This window comes from Myxocyprinus asiaticus, chromosome 34 (genome assembly GCF_019703515.2).
Source record: "Myxocyprinus asiaticus isolate MX2 ecotype Aquarium Trade chromosome 34, UBuf_Myxa_2, whole genome shotgun sequence".
Lineage (NCBI taxonomy): Eukaryota > Metazoa > Chordata > Actinopteri > Cypriniformes > Catostomidae > Myxocyprinus > Myxocyprinus asiaticus.
Window position 1 is genome coordinate 24792143 of NC_059377.1, and position 17966 is coordinate 24810108.

Consider the following 17966-nt stretch of genomic DNA (forward strand, 5'->3'; position numbering starts at 1 on the left):
CCTTAATCCAATAGAGATACTGGGGAATGACCTCAAGAGAGCTATTCACACCAGACATCCTAAGAATATGGCTGAGCTGAGGCAGTTCTGTAAGGAAGAATGGTCTAAAATTAATTGTGTATGTTGTGCAGGTCTAATCCGCAGCTACCGGAAACGCTTGGTTGAGGTTATTGCTGCCAAAGGAGGACCGACCAGTTATAAATCCAAGGGTTCACTTACTTTTTCCACAGCACTGTGAATGTTTAATGGGATGTGTTTAACAAAGACATGAGCAATTATAATTGTTTGTGTTGTTAGCTTAAGCACATTGTTGTTTGTCTATGCTTGTGACTTTGATGAAGATGAGATCACATTTTATGACCAATTAATGCAGAAAACCAGAAAGTGTTCACATACTTTTTCTTGCCACTGTATAGGATTCTGGGGTGATTTCAGATTATTATACAGTATATTATTTGTGCATAAGCTCATATACAATATCTCAGCGTGGTTTTCACAGTCTTAAGTTCAGGCCTTTAAACACAGCACAATTTTTGTGGCAACTTTTTTTTTTAGAGATGCTAATGTTGTGAAGACTGCATAGAAATAATAAAATCTGCAATAACATAGGGGCTGATTAGGTCAGTGTTGGACAGTATACACTATTCAACTTCTGTTAAAATTAAAAATGGTTTCAAAATGCTTCTGTGATAATAATGGTTGAAATAGCCTTTTAATTTATTAAAACTGTATGAGCACAAACTTGTAGGTAAGTAACCCCATTAAACACAGGCCATTATAACTAAATAAAATGAGAAGGGATGCAGAATATCAATTATGCCATTTTCTTCAACAGTATTCGTCAAGTTACCTTTGTATTATCCTTACAATAGGGTGTCACTAATTTTGGTGGGTTAGGACAGGTTTATGCCATATTGCGTATTGTCTCTCAATAGTTCTGTCTATTGTCCAATGGAAAGCACCCTCACACTCCTTAATTATCTCAGTCGTCATCACTGCAAAAGATTCTCATCCTCCGGCCCAAATGAGCATGGCACGTAAGGAAGAAAGATCCTCAAGGTCCTGTATCTCATCAGTTCTGAGATCACCTCAGTTTAATCACCCAGTACAGGACAACAAAAACAAACAGGGCAAAGAGCAGCATGTAGCAATACACCTTGGTTTGGCTTCCTCTGGCAAGGAGCTTCAATCTACCCATGGTGGCTCCCAAAAGACCTCCAGTTGAGTCAAAGTCTGAGTCCTTGAGGGGACACAAACATGAGATGTTAAAGCTATTCAGGTGAGTATTTTAATTAGAAGACTTAAGTGTGTCATGTCTGCGCTGCTAGCATCACCATAAGGAATTGCAAAAATAAACATTGGTTTCCTGAACACTCCTCCTGTCTTCCATTGGTCTAAAAAACAGTACCACCCCAAATACACATCATTAGTTGAGCCTAATGTGAGAATGTTGCTGTGCCAGGCTGGTCGGGATGCTCAAATAATCAGAGCAATGTTTTGATAGCGTTATAGAGCCATAGTGTTTACAATTTTGGGGGGAAATCAACCTACGAGTATCACCTTTAATAGTTAGATTCTCCCCACCTTCATTTCTAATCACTTACCATTTCTCCCAACATTTTATTCTGGTTCTTGACTTCATTTCCGATGTCAATTGATAGCTGTAAAAGAAATATAAAATAGCCAATAAATACTTTTGGAATTTTGAAAACTTTTTGGAACAAACTTGGTTAAAACTTGTTTGTGTACTTAAGGAACATTGAGAAAACAAGTCTTTAATGTCAAGCCTCACTCACATGTTTGAGTGCGTGTACTTTAGCTCTCAGTCCCTCCTGCAGATGTTCATTCTCCTCCTCGTACACGCTGTATCCGCTTGCAACGTAATTCCCTTGAGGGCCCCCCTCACCTATAGAAATACAATAAACAACACTATTTACACCATTCATACACGACAGTCTAACTTAAATGTCTCTATATACTTCTAGAACCTGATCTTCTATCTTATTATTATTATTGACCGTTGTCACACAGGTAGAGTCAGTGTTTTGGATTGAGCCTCGTATTTTACAAACAGATTTATCTAGAATTTCCTCATGTCATAACGCAGGATTTGGTCATCGAATGTAAAGTCTAATATCGGCTAATTGTGACGAGCTGCTGAGTAATCTTGATTTGAAAAAAATTAGCTTAGCTTTAGCTTTTTCAGACATATTAACGTGGAGATAAGCTTACCCAAACCTGCACGCCTCATTATCAACCCAGGAAACTTTTTAACAATATGGTTAGGATATACGACCACCGCAATTTAAGCGTAATAAAACAAATGTCTGTCTGCTTATCCTTCAATTTAGAGTCGCTGTACTTTCGCCTTCGTACTCCACAAGAGCCACGACATCCTACGGAAGCCGCGGAGGATTATGTCATAAGTGAAGTTAGAAGGGTTTCTGGGTAGTGAAGTTTTTGCAGTGAGAATGCCTGAAAACCAACCAACGAACGGCCTGTTACAGCTCTGATGTTAAATTGTTCCTTTTTAAAACTCCTGTTGTGTTGCCTTTTTAGTTTGTCATATATTTGTCCCTCATTTTCTTATATGTCATATGCTGCACTAGAAATAACGGACAGAGTAGTGTAGGGCAGTTGACATAGCATCAAGATACTGTGTTAAAGGGATGGTTCACCTAAAAATGAAAATTCTCATAATTTACTCACCCTCATGCCATCCCAGATGTGTATGATTTTATTTATTCTGCTGAAAACAAACGAAGATTTTTAGAAGAATATCTCAGCTCTGTAGGTCCATACAATACAAGTGAATAGTGACCAAAACTTTGAAGCTCCAAAAAGCACATAAAGGCAGCATAAAATTAGTCTATAAGACTCTGGTGTTTAAATATATATCTTCAGAAGCGATATCAATATTTGAGTCCTTTTTTACTATCAATTTCCACTTTCACTTCCACATTCATCTGCTTTTGTTTGTAGCAATTTGCATTCTCCGTGCATATTGCCTCCTACTGGGCAGGGAGGAGAATTTAAAGTAAAAATGGACTTAAATATTGATCTTTCTCTCACCCACACCTATCATATCGCTTCTGAAGACATAGATGTAAGTACTGGAGTTGTATGGATAACTTTCATGCTGCATTTATGTGCTTTTGGAGCTTCAAAATATTGATACTCATTCACTTGCACTGTATGGACCTACAGAGCTGAAATATTCTTCTAGAAATCTTTGTGTTCAGCAGAAGAAAGAAACTCATACACATCTGGCATGAGGGTGAGCAAATGATAAGAGAATTTTCATTTTTTGGGTGAACTATCCCTTTAATATTTATGTGAACGGATAAGGGAAAGTCTACATTTTGGTCACAATTTCTTCTCTTTTTTTTCACAATTTTCAATCACATTTTAGCTTTATTGCAGTTTACTGAAATAGCCCTGCAGTGTTACAAATTATTTGTTTTTAAAGTGCAAATATGTAGTCTCTACATTAATTTCAGGCCATAAAATAACATGTTTAATAATTATGCAAGAAATACAAAAATAGCTTTAAATATAGCATATCATACTGCCGGACACTGTCAATTACCCATTAGAGACACATCTTCTCAGGTCAACACATCTACACAAAGCTTACACATAAAAAGTAGAAAATAAACTTATAATATGGTGGTCGCTTAAGTTTGTGAATGTGCAAAGAAGGCTAGATTGGTAAATTTTCTCATCTTATGTCGGTTTAGTTACATTTTACTATTCCCAAAAAATGCTTGAAGAATTATAACATATCACACATGTCAACATGATGAAACTGCAGTATATGTCTTAATTCCACAGTGATTAAGACTTGGAAGAATGTGGAGGAATTAATTCTTATTGACAACTAATTAAAATGCAAATTGTCCATGGGTGAACATTTTGGAATTACCTCTGAATTTGTGTTCCTAGCCGTACCATGATTTTTACATCCTTTGTATTTTTCTAAATCCTCATTAATTTTAACATTTGGACTTACTGAACTGTGTGTAAACTCTTGGGCAAGAGAATTGCTTTTCTAGACTGGGATGCATGTTTGAATTTTACTATATAACTTCAGAGAGGGTAATTACCTGTCAGACAGGGTAATTACTGTGTGCCGGATTATCACCCAGTGATCAGTATGTCTCTACTGAATGTGCTCAGCTTCACTGAGTTCAGGGTTTATATATTGCTTTGGTCCTGTCTGGTACATTGCAAAAAAAGTAATACAGTTTTGATTACATTTCAGAAATGCTTATCACTTTTCTCATGTGCATCTCTTAAGGCATCTGAAAATGATGAGCCCTTTCTAATGGTGAGATGAAAATAACTGTGCACAGATTCATAGCTTGAGGGGGTGACATAGTTTACCCACTTACACAACATGCCACTCTTTTCATCTCTTCGGAATGTGTGATTGGCAACTACATGAAATGAGAATATGCATTGAGTCTGGCTTGTTGTCAAGTTCTGCTGTATCTCCAGACGATCATCTCAGCTATGATTCACAGCTTAACAGATGATCTCTTATTAGCATTCACCATCACGCTCCTAAATCCATTCTCTTGCAATGCTTAAGACAGATAAACATTCACAAAGCAAAATCTATCTCTTCCTTGCACATTCATATTGCACAGCTAACACAGACACTATTAGAGGATTATCTTTTTATCCATTGAACATATTGGTTGTCTTACAGAAGTTAAATTGACAGTTATAAAATTGTAAACTATTTTGTGCTGCATACATCAATAGCAAACCCAGGGATCCCCATATGAATACAAAAATACACAAATTGATCTGAAAAAATATGCTTCTTCATGAGACATAATTCCCCTTAGGATTCTGTTTCAGACAAGAATCGCATTTGGCACACATTGCACTTCACAGAGGGCAACCTTTGAGATACACAGGAGGTTCTGTGTTGTTCACATGCCTAAGTCCACAGATATATAAGATGCTAAGAAAAAAAGAGGAATCATGGTCAGATACACATAATCAGTTAAAAAAGAAGGATGTTTTGATGTTGGTTATAAACTTTGAGATGGTCATACTGATTGCCAGCCTTGAGCAAATGTAAAAATGGTTTCATTGAATTTGCAATGGCATATGCTGATTGAATCAAGTCAAGTCAAGTTCAAGTTTATTGTCACTCCAGCCATATACAAGTATACAGTGGAACAAAATGTCATTTCACCAGGTCTGTAGTGCAATTTTTCAAAAAGTGACACTAAACAAACATGAATACACTGTGAACAATACACTTAAACAATCACATAATAATAAGTACCAAACTGTTGAGGTCGGGGGATGGGGAAACATATAGTGTGCACATGGTTCACAATACCACACAATAATAATAGTACAAAGTGACATATCAAAAGTGACAGGTGCAATATGAGATAAATGAGTGCTGGTAATAATTATTGTTACAGAATAATTTACTGATACAGTACTGGTGTGCTAATGACAACTTGATGTTGCCAGTTATCTCAGTGCAACAGTCCGGTCTTTCCTCTTCTGATGGAAGTAGGTGTCAAGGCATTTAGGAGCCTGATAGCTTGAGAAAAGAATCTGTTGTACAGCCTTTTTGTATTGATCCGCATGCTGGGGAACCTCCTATGAGACGGCAGCAGAGCAAAGAGTTCGTAGGAGGGGTGGGTGGGGTCTTTTGTGATGCTGAGGGCCTTGTTCACACATCAGTGTTGCAATTTGGTTCGCTTTTTTTAATCTTGCTTGGTGGGATTTCATGCTGTACTGTATGTACTTTACCAGGGGTTCCCAAACTCCCAAAACTGCCGGCCGACCCCCAATGACCTCAAATATTTATTTAAATTTTTAGCCCCTGAGATTTCAAGTCATGCATGTCTTTCAATAAATATAATTTCTAATCACTATATATAATCACTAATTAAATCATTTTATGAGATCATATACAGTAAGTGTTCCATTTACCTTTAATTTGATATATTTATGCAAACTTATATATTTGTAGTTATTGAATATAAATGTATAACATTATTCTTTGTGTTGAATTAAAAAATAAAAAAAAACCTAGTCAACACTGTTGTGATGAGATTTACAGTAAAAAAATATTAATAATAATAATTACACTTCAATTTTGTCAGATAAACTCAATTTTAAACATTGATTGAACTATCTAATGTAGAAAAGGTTGAGATTACTTAAATTAAATAAAGTCAACTTTTATGCCATTTAATTCAGAGCAACTGGCATTTTTAATCAGTGAGCACATACAATGTCAAGTTTGGTGGTGAAGGTAGAACTTAAAGGCTTTTGAGCATGCTCAGTTGATCACTGGTGCTCAGTTCTAATTCCCAATTCTTTGACAAGAAATATTTTCTTATTTAATATATAATGTATTTCTGACATGTAAATATTGCTAAGTAATATTTTCATCAGGATGTTGGATTGTATATTATTATATTGACCATACCATAGTAGCATACCCTAGGGGTGTAAAATATCTGTAAATGATTGTCAATTCAGTGGATTTTCTGTTGAAACTTTGTGAACTTCTGTGAAATGGAAACTTAAACTCTACTGTTGTAAGTCTATAAAGCCAAGCCCTACCATAGAAAATCAGGAAATATCAGGAAATTTAAAAACTGAAATTTTGGCTCATATCTTTAAGGATGTTATCATAAACATCTGTTAAAGTCATGGAAATGTCTTGAAAATGCATGAGTCAAAATTTGTGGGAACCTTGAAATGGCTAAGCACACTGAACTACATATTGTTGTATCTGCTACTGAAAATGCCCACTGGAGAAGCATTGTGGCTGAAGGCAATACCCACAATCCCTTGCTCTTGAAGTTATTTAAGTGTGTTTGGTCAATTATTCATTATTTTATTAGTTATAATAATACAGTATATACTATTAATACTATTAAATATTTGAATTAATAGATGTTTTATCTCAATGTGTGCTTTTAATTATGTTTTTTTTTTTCTGTAAAAAGATGTGTTTTGTTTAAAGTCACCAACATGGTGATTAGTGTTCGCTTTGATGATGGTAAACAAGACTTTTATCCTAAATGATTTTTTTGCCTCACGTGGCATGGATTTTATATTTGTCACCGAAACATGGCTTACGCCTGGGGATTTGAGCCCCTACTCGGAACTTTTACCTCCTGAATGTACATTTTTTTTAACTCTCCTCGTACTTTGGGTCGGGGAGGAGGGTTGGCTTCTATTTTTAAAGACAATTTTAGATGTAGGACTCTAATGGCTGATGTATGTAGTAGCTTTGAACTCCAACTGTTGGTACTGGAAATTGACACTCCATTGGTGATCGCAGTGATATGTCGACCACCAAAACTCACAAAGATTTTATCAGTGAGTTTGCAGACTTTCTTGGGGGTATCATTCCAAATTTTGACAAACTGTTAATTCTCGGGGATGTTCATGTGTGTTGTCCGTCAAACTTATTGGCAAATGAGTTTCAGCCTCAATGATTCTTTTGTTTTAACACAACTGGTGAAAGGCCCCACTCATATACAAGGTCATACACTTTATCTATTGGTAACATTGATTTATGTGATTATGTTATTTCTGATCACAGCCCTATTCTGTTCACTGTTCCCCTCATATCTCATACTGACAAGCCTGAAAAATCTATGCATTGGAATCAGATATTTACATCTACTACCAGCGGTGATTTTTCAGCAGCGTTTAAGGGGGTTTCTCAATCCTGTGTTCTCTCTACCCACGACCTAAGTGCCGATTAGCACCTCAGCTGGTTTTACTCGATCTGCACTACTATACTAGATGCAGTGGCTCCTCTAAAGCCCAAACATCACAAACCTAAGTCTGAGCTTGGCTGAATGACACCACCCGTGGTCTTAGACAGGCCTGAAGAAGAGCTGAGAGAAAGTGGAAGACAGACAAGCTCCAGGTCTCCTGTGAATTTCTGAGGGATCCTCTTTCTCATTTCCAGAGAGCTGTGAGATCAGCTAAAGCAAAGTACTTTTCTGACCTCATTGAAAAGAACTGTCACAGACCTAGAAACCTCTTCACTATTATAAACGCTGTTGTAAATCCTTCTGTCAGTATATATCCAGCTGAGTCTTCAGCTATGTGTGAAAGTTTTTTGCAATTTTTTGTTGACAAGATTAGTAACATCAGATCGAACATTATCCCCTCTACTTATGATCCCTCTGTTCCATCTACCTGCACTGCTGTTCTTAATACATTTGAAACTATTTCACTTCCTCATTTACAAGAGATTGTGAAGAAACCCACTGGTTCCTCTTTCAATGCTATTCCCCAACATCTTTTTATACAAGTTTTTGATGTGATTTGGCCCAATCTTTTAATTTTTATAAATAAGTGCCTTGAAACGGGAATTGTCCCGTCCCAAGAACTAGACTAAAATTTGGAGCTTTGGAATAGCTTGCCTGTTTTTATTAGAACAGCCACAACTGTATATGAGTTTAAATCAAAGCTCAAATAATTAAGCTTTTAACCAGTGATGTTTTCTGCTGTCTGCTGTTTTACATGTTATGTATTGTGTTTTATAACAGTCCATCATCGTGTACCATATTATGTACATCTTGTACTGTAGTTTGTTCTATTATATTTTTATGATATTATGTACAGCACATTGGTCAACTGTTGTTGTTTTTAATAGTGCTCTATAAATAAGTGACATTGACAATGGTGACCAGAAAAATCTCCACCTTTGACCAGCCCCGAGCAGTACGTGGCTGAATGTATGGAAGTCACTTCCACACCAGAATGTGCAAGTGTAGATTTACAGTAAAAATGGACTTAAATATTGATCTGTTTCTCAACCACACATATCATATCACTTCTGAAGACATGGATTTAAACACTGGAGTCATATGGATAACTTTTATGCTGCCTCTATGTCCTTTTTGGACCTTCAAGGTTCTCTTCACCGTTCACTTGCATTGTATGGACCTACAGAAAGACATACACATCAATTTTCATTTTTGGGTAACCATTCCTTTAAAGACAGTCAATTAACGAATCAGTGAATCAATCTTTTTGGTGAACAAATTCAAAATTATCGAGTCGCAAGTTAATGACAGACAAATTAACATTATCTAAAGTTATTTCACTCTAATAAATAAATGTGACTGGAGTGGTTTGCAGAACAAAGCATATCAGAGCATTTTACAGGTTGAATAAATAATTAAATCACAAATTAACAAATTCGTACATTTTCCTTGGTCTTGCCAAGCTGTTCTTCTCAGTGGTGAAAGCCCCTTGAAAGTAAGGAAGAGATGAGTGAAAAATCTGCTGTCCATCAGGCAGCTCTTCTAGCCTGCACACTAAATGAGAGAGAGACAGAGAAATCTAATTGACAGTTTATAAACTGATTATATAAAAACAAACTTATAGCAACTGAAACTTACGCTTTCCTTGGCTTTGGTTTCTTCTTAGCGAAGAAATCACCTTGGAAGTCAGTAACTAATGTGTGTAAGTTCTTCGGTGCACTAGACAGGTTTTCTGGTCTGTACAAAAAGAGAGTGAGAGGCAAATATAATAGACATTTCATAAATTGCTTATAGGAAAAAAAGTCAAACGCAACCGAAACTTACAATTTCTTTGGCTTCATTTTTGCCAAGACAGATTTCAAGGGTAAACAAATACCCTTGGGAGTGAGGAATAAATGAGTAAAAGATGTTTGGTGCACTAGGCAGTTCTTGTGATCTGTATACAGCGAGAGAGATAAGCAAATATATCAATGTTTTTATATTGTTTACAGAATATTTAACCCAGAAAAGCTGGGTTGCAATAGAAGCGATCTATCTACAGGAGTCTGCAGTTGCGTGTAAGTGTGTTTATTTCATTGTTTTACTTTGTTGTAGAGTGGTATTCATTGTTAAACTTGTGCTGTTTGTTTACTGTCTTAAACTCGTGTCGCTTAAACGTGGGTTGGTGTGTGTGTGTGTGTGCTATATTGTTTTGACTTGTCCCAGGTTATTCACTGCTAGATTTAGCGTTGGTTGTCCAGTGTGTGTAAAAATATCGTGGTTTTTAGTGTCTATAAACAGTGCTTCACTTGTTTTAGAGTATTATTTATTGCTAAAGTGCAGCATAATTTATTTGCGGTGTACGGAAGTTAGTTTCGGTTGACCACGTGACTAGCTTTGTTGTGCTAAGTAGCATTAAGGCATGTCCTGCTTTTTTCATTGAACGGCTCATTATCATCTTGTATATATTTGACTTGAATGCTGATGCGGAAGCGGCAGCGGAAATGGTAGCCCTCATGTGAAGACCTACTTGGGTAAAGACCAGCGAGTCTACCTGTGCAAGTCCACCGAGCAAGGACACCGACAAGGCACCACTCACCATAGCACTTAAATATCTTGTTATTGTATCTCTTTTCTTATTTTCCTTCTATATACTAACATGTCTACTTCATGAATAACACATGCCTTCAAGCACATCCCTGTTATCTGTTACAGACCGTTTACACGATATCACACTTTTTCACCACACTCTTCACTATGTAACAATACTAGTTTTGAATTCAATGCTATTACTACAGTGCAACCCACACAAATACATGTTGTTGTCATCTATCGCCCTCCAGGTCAGCTGACAAACTTTCTTGAGGAGTTGGATGTCTTGCTGTCCTCCTTGCCGGAGGATAGTAGGCCACTTGTGGTTCTTGGTGATTTCAACATACACCAAGACAAGTCCCAGGCCACTGAACTGAATACTCTCCTGGCCTCATTTGACTTGGAAAAACTACACACCACAGCAACTCACAGATCGGGCAGCCAGCTGGACCTCATTTTTACATGTAACTGTACCAACTCAAATATTCTTGTTACTCCTTTACATGTCTCTGATCACTACTTTGTTAAATTTCTGATTCTGCTGGACCTTTCTGCAGCCTTTGACACAGTCAACCATCAGATCTTACTCTCTACCCTCTCCTCGCTGGGCATCACAGGAACTGTGCTTGACTGGTTTAATTCCTATCTCTCAGGTAGGTCCTTCAAGGTAGCCTGGAGAGGTGAGGTATCTAAGCCACATCAGCTACTTACTGGGGTACCTCAGGGATCAGTGCTTGGGCCACTTCTCTTCTCTATATACGCAACATCACTGGGACCCATCATTCAGGCACATGGTTTCTCTTACCACTGCTACGCTGATGACACACAAATCTACTTGTCTTTCCAGCCCAATGACATCACAGTGACTGCTCGAATTTCTGCCTGCCAGGCAGACATCTCGGCCTGGATGAAGGAGCACCACCTGCAACTCAACCCAGCCAAGACTGAACTCCTTGTCTTTCCAGCCAACCAGGCTGTTGAACACAACATCACTGTGCAGCTGGGTGCAACTACAGTAACGCCTTCCAAATCAGTCAGAAATCTAGGGGTAACCATCGAAAACAGACTAAATTTCACAGACCACATCTCAAAGACTGCAAGATCATGTAGATTTACACTCTACAATATCAGGAAGATAAGACCCTTCCTCTCTGAACATGCCACACAACTGCTTGTCCATTCACTTGTCATAACTAGACTAGACTACTGTAACGCTCTCATTGCAGGCCTCCCTGCATGTGCAATTAGACCCCTGCAAATGATCCAGAATGCAGCAGCACGTCTGGTCTTTAATGAACCAAAGAGAGCACATGTTACACCACTCCTTGTCTCTCTCTCCACTGGCTGCTGGTTGATGCACGTATCAAATTCAAGGCTCTGATGCTGGCATACAGAAGAGTACCTGGGTCTGCTCTAGCATATCTAAAATCATTTATGCAGAGCTACGTGCCCACTAGAAGCCTGCTGTCGGCTAAGGAACGTCGCCTTGTTGTACCAACACAAAGAGGCACCAAAACACTTTCCCAGACTTTAAGCTTCATCATACCACGTTGGTGGAACGACCTTCCCAACTCCATCCGTGAAGCTGACTCACTCTCTGTCTTCAAAAAACTACTAAAAACACATCTTTTCCATGAGCACTTAAGCAGTCATTAAAAAAAAAATAAAAAAATTTCCTGTTGCACTTTATTCTCCGTTTTGAATACTATTATGATGCTAGTGAAACTTTGTAATACAGCACTTTTCATACCACTGTCTCCTTAAGATGATTCGCTTATGTTTTCCTCTTTTGTAAGTCGCTTTGGATAAAAGCGTCTGCCAAATGAATAAATGTAAAATGTATGTAAATGTAAAAACTACAGAAATCTATATTTTACTTTGATTAGCTTTTGAGAAGTAATTTTTGACTTCATCTTCCCAGGAAAAAGGATGTTCTTCAGTCTAATGAAGCACTTTATTAAATTTTGGTTGGATATCATACATTTTCTCACACAGAAAAAATAAAGATAACTTACATTCGGAAGAAAATGGACGCCATGCAAGGAGCAGACGTGTGAGCGACGAGCTCTGCGCACTTTGCTGAATTTTTGATTATTCTCATGTTATAATCTGGAGAAATTTGATACACCCAGTTACACATTTGTCCTTTGTTGCAAAACATGGCAAAGAAGTCAAAATCCTCGGGCTCTGGAGATATTAAAAGACACTTACTTGTTCAGGATGAAAGCCCCGACAGGCCTACAGACCGGGGACTCGATTTGGATGGCGCGGCGAGAGAGGTGATCCAGCGTCCAGCGTGATGTTGATGAAGATTCTTGCTGACTTGGAGGATCTCGCTGTAATACGTCGATCGATCACGGCGATGGAAATAAAATTCTCTGAGTTAGGTACAAGAGTGTCTGATGTTGAAAAACGAATCGATTTTCTGGAATCTTCGGAGAGGGAATTATCCGCTAATCCGCCCGCGACCAAAGTTGATTTGGAACATCTCCTTGAAAAGCTTGAAGATCTTGAAAATAGAAACCGCAGGAATAACGTTCGAATTGTTGGAATTCCTAAGCATGAGGAGGGCAGATATATGGTGAAATTCCTGGACGAGCTTTTCCCGAGTCTGCTCGACACAACAGGCCACAAGCTGGAAATGGAGCGAGCTCACAGATCTTCTGAGGGAGATAGGCCCAGATCGATTCTGGCCAGATTTCTGAGATCATCCGATAAAGATCTTGTGTTGCGCCAGGTGAGGAGCAAAGGTAAGCTTTCTTGGAAGAACATAATGTTTTCTTGTTCCCAGACTTTGCGAGTTCGACAAGAGAGAAACGCGATCGGTTCAAGGAATGTAAGAAACTCTTACATCAGAAAAAGATCACTTTTGCTCTGATGTTTCCTGCCAAACTGAGAATAGAAACGAAGGTCGGTCGCAAAGTATTCACATGTCCAAATCTGGCAATGTCTTTTATAGAATCAATGACTGAGTAAACCATTGGATGTTTCTCATGTGAGTGGGCCTGACTCGCTGTACCTAACTCTTGAGGAAGCTGGATGAAATTTTGGTTTTTTTGCGTTGGCTCCGCCATGCGGCTGGAGCTTGTTTTGTGAATAACACTTTTCCTTAAAGAAACTTTTGCATTGATGGAAGATTACATTTGCATTGAAGTTGCCGGCCAGTTTGAGAGTGGACACTATGGATGACCGCATAATATCTACATGCTCACACAAAGGATGTCTTTTATAAAGCTGACGGATTATGTAAGTCATGGTATATACTTTTATGCAGCCTCCGAGTGAATTGACTTGACCATCCGGGGAACCGGGATGTCGGTTTTGTTTCTTTTTGTATTGGTTCCGCCTAGCAGCTGGAGCATGTTCTGTTGAATAACACTCATTTGGAACAGCTGTTGATTCATCTGTTCGTTCTTCGTGCTTATTCCTCCTGCTGGCTGGAGTTTGTTTAGAGTTTTGTTTTTTTTTTTTTTGTTTTTTTTTTACGGGACATTTGAATGATTACGTCATCCGCTGAACTCATAACAGCCGGCTCACTGAACATTCGTTTGTCTGTCCGAGGAATCTGAACGGTTTTATATCAGCTGGAATTTGTTCTGTGGAAGATCACATCCTTGAGACAGTTCTGTGAATGAATCTACACAATTTTTGTGTTCATTCTTCCTATTAACTGGGTTTATTTCACAAAGTATTTTCTGTTATGTAATTTTGCCTCACAAATTTGTGAGACAAAATTGAGCAATCCGATGGGATTGACGCCAGTTGGCATTGTCGTGCGCGGGGTTAATGCGCACGTTTTTCTTTTTTCTGTTTGTTTTGTTCCGGGGGATGTTCGGGGGTTGATTGTTTCACTAATGGGGAATGTGGTCTTCATAATTTTGTTTTAAACACACAATTTTTTATTTTTATTATATCAATATGTAAATATGAGTGGATTGTCTCTCTCCACATGGAATGTAAATGGGTTGGGGCACACCATAAAAAGAAGGAAGGTTATTACTTTTCTTAAATGCAAGAAATATGATATAGTGTTTCTTCAAGAAACACATCTCTCCCCACAGGTAGCTGAAAAATTTGGGAAGATATGGGGTGGACATGTTTTTTTTTTTTAGTGTTGGCTCAAGTAAGAGCAAGGGAGTCATTATATTGGTAAATAAACATTTACAATTCAAATATCTCAAACAGATTAAAGATAAATTAGGAAGAGTAATTATTGTTTTAGCTGAAATTCAAGGGCAAAGTCTGATTTTGGCTAATATTTAAGCACCTAACGTTGATGATCAGGGCTTTTTTATAGATCTTGAAGGGATGTTGCAAGCCGCTGGCACCCCTCATGATATAATATTGGGAGGAGACTTTAATCTTTTGATGGATTCAGTCCTTGATCATAGTGAAGCAAAAGTGTGTAAGCTCCCTAGAGCAACACTGACGCTTCACATGATGTGTAAAAATCTTGGTCTTTCGGATATTTGGAGACTTTTGAACCCATCTGGTAGGGACTATACATTTTTTTCATCAGTCCATAAGATTTATTCTAGAATAGATTTTTTTTTTATATCCAAATCCCTCATTTCATCTGTTGTTGATTGCTCAATTGGAAACATTTTAGTCTCAGATCACGCCCTGGTGAGTTTAGAGGTGATGCCACATATAGTGAAAAAGAAATCATATAGTTGGTGCCTTAATGTGTCCCTTTTACAAAATCCTGATTTCCAACAAATGTTAAAGACTGAAATCAATGTTTATATGGACACCAACTGGTCCTCAGGATCCTCTGTGGGCGTGGCTTGGGAGGCACTTAAGGCGGTTCTTAGGGGCCGGATCATACAGTATGCCTCATTCATCAAAAAATCCAAAGCACGAGAACTTGTGGAGTTGGAAAGAAATATTAAAAGTGCCGAGGCAGAGCTGAAGCGCGAATGTCATCTGATGGCCTCAGAGAATTAACCCGATTGAAATATAGATATAATACTATTTTGTCACGGAAAGTGGAGTTTTGGTTATTCAGGGCAAGACGGTCATACTTTGAGTCGGGTGACAAAGCAGGGAAGATTTTGGCTAGATATATAAAGCAGAGAGAGTCTTTTTCTACCATTCCCTCAGTGAAATCTGCTGGTGGTGAAATATTTACCTCAGCCATTGATATTAATAATGCCTTTAAAGAATTCTATATTGATCTTTATAGTTCCACGTCTTCATCTACTGATGAAGATATTAGAAACTTTGTGGAACAATTAGATCTTCCTAAACTGACAACTGAGCAAAAAAACTCTCTTGATTCTGAGATAAACTTGGAGGAGCTTAACGAGGTAATTAAGTCCCTACCTACTGGCAAGGCTCCGGGGCCAGATGGTTTTGCCACAGAATTTTTTAGATCCTATGCTACAGAACTGGCTCCACTTTTGTTAGAGGTTTATACGGAATCATTAAAGAATGGAAAGCTTCCTCCAACCATGACACAAGCCCGGATCAGTCTGATTCTTAAAAAGGACAAAGATCCAAGCGAGTGTAAAAGTTACCGTCCAATCTCCCTGATCCAACTAGATGTAAAAATATTGTCAAAAATTTTGGCTAACCGATTAAGTAAAGTTATGACATCTCTTATACACATAGATCAGGTGAGGTTTATTCGGGGCCGTAGCTCTTCTGATAACATCAGGCGTCTCATCAATATCATGTGGTCAGTGGCGAATGATCAATCCCCGGTCGCTGCCATCTCACTTGATGCTGAAAAGGCGTTTGATATGGTAGAATGGGATTATCTTTTTAAGATTTTGGAAATGTATGGGTTCAGGAGTACATTTATTGGTTGGATTAAGTTACTTTATAAACACCCTGTAGCAGCGGTACAAACAAATGGATTAATTTCAGATTATTTTACTCTGGATAGGGGCACTCGACAGGGTTGCCCTCTTTCCCCATTATTGTTCTGTCTTGCCCTGGAACCATTAGCAGCTGCGATAAGAAAGGAGGATGATTTTCCAGGGGTGACGGCGGGAGGTGCGGCGCATAAGCTTCTGCTTTATGCAGATGACATTTTATTATTTGTCTCTGAATGTACTAGATCTATGCCTTGCCTCCACAGAATTATTAATTCCTTTTCCAAGTTCTCAGGATACAAAGTCAATTGGTCTAAATCCGAAGCTTTGGCGCTGACAGCATACTGCCCAGAAACGGCTTTCCAGCCGGGCGCTTTCCAGTGGCCCAAACAGGGCATTAAGTATTTGGGGATTTTGTTCCCAGCAAATTTGTCTGATTTAGTTAGTGTTAATTTTGACCCTTTAATAAAAAGGTTTTCGAGCGATGTCAGCAGGTGGGCTTCATTACATTTATCGATGATTGGGAAGGTTAATGTTATTAAAATGAATTGTATTCCAAAATTCAACTACCTGCTTCAGTCTCTCCCTGTAGATGTCCCCCTCTCTTATTTCAAGCAATTTGATAGCATAGCAAAGTCCTTTATTTGGAATGGTAAGCGCCCCAGTTTAAATTTCAATAAGTTACATAGGCCAGTTGACAGAGGAGGGCTAGGCCTACCCAAGATTTTGTTTTATTATTATGCTTTTGGTCTTAGACATTTGGCTTATTGGTCGCTTCCACCTGAGAGGGCCCCTCCCTGGTTTTGTATTGAAAAGGAAGTTCTTGCCCCTATCTTGCCACTGCATAGCCTTTTGATTAAACTAGCCGGAGAGGTTAAGTCGCATCCCGTTATTTTGCATTTGCACTCGATATGGACAAAAGTGTCCAGAGTGTTTAATTCTGATATTTATTTAAATGTTGCCTCGAGCATATGGCAGAACCCTAAACTATGTATTAATAAGTCCCCTTTTTGTTGGTCAGATTGGATTGTGAGGGGGGTTACTACACTCGGTGACCTATATGAGGGTGGAGTATTGAGATCTTTCGAAAATTTGGTTCAACATTTTGGCATTCCCAGATCTCAGTTTTATAAGTATTTACAGCTTCGCCACCTACTCCGCACTATTTTTGGGAGTGGCACGCACCCCGCTAAAGCAGCAGGTGCTTTGGGAGAGGTGATTGCTGCTTTTGGAAAAGGCCATGAAGCATCAGTGTATTACTCCCTACTAATTCAGAGTCTGGGGGATGAAGCCTTGACTTCTCTCAAGAGAGTATGGGAAAAAGATTTGAATTTGGTATTGGAGGATGGAGTGTGGACTAAGATTCTTAAAAATGTCAAGTCTGTATCTAGAGATGCAAGGGTTCGCCTTATGCAATTTAAGATTTTACATAGATTTTATTGGACCCCCTCTAGATTATATAGGCTTGATCTTAAAGACACACCCACTTGCTGGCGATGCCAGTCAGAAGTTGGAGACACTACCCATGTCTTTTGGGGGTGTGTTAAGATCCAGGAGTTTTGGTTGAGGGTTCAGAGGTATTTGTGCGATGTTTTGAACACTCAGGTTTTGCTTTATCCCAGACTCTGTATTTTGGGTGATGGAGCAGTCATGCATTTAGGGGACAATCATATAAAAAATTGGGTTCTGACCAGTCTCATGATCGGCAGGCAAGTAATTTTAAGGGGCTGGAAGTCAAGTGGAGCACCCTCTTTTTCGGAGTGGTGTGTGGAAATGGGGAGGGTAGCTGCATTTG

At 38.5% G+C, this 17966-nt stretch overlaps 1 protein-coding gene across 1 annotated transcript; it reads right to left on the reverse strand.

The window, feature by feature from the left end:
* Positions 1 to 696: 696 nt before the first annotated feature.
* Positions 697 to 2406, reverse strand: bet1 (Bet1 golgi vesicular membrane trafficking protein). Its single transcript, XM_051671143.1, has 4 exons — positions 2233 to 2406; positions 1797 to 1906; positions 1605 to 1661; positions 697 to 1240 (listed from the first exon to the last, which is right to left on the reverse strand). Exons 1-4 carry the CDS (start codon positions 2249 to 2251, stop codon positions 1085 to 1087), a joined length of 342 nt encoding a protein of 113 aa, XP_051527103.1. The 5' UTR covers positions 2252 to 2406; the 3' UTR covers positions 697 to 1084.
* Between the last annotated feature and the right edge of the window lie 15560 nt (positions 2407 to 17966).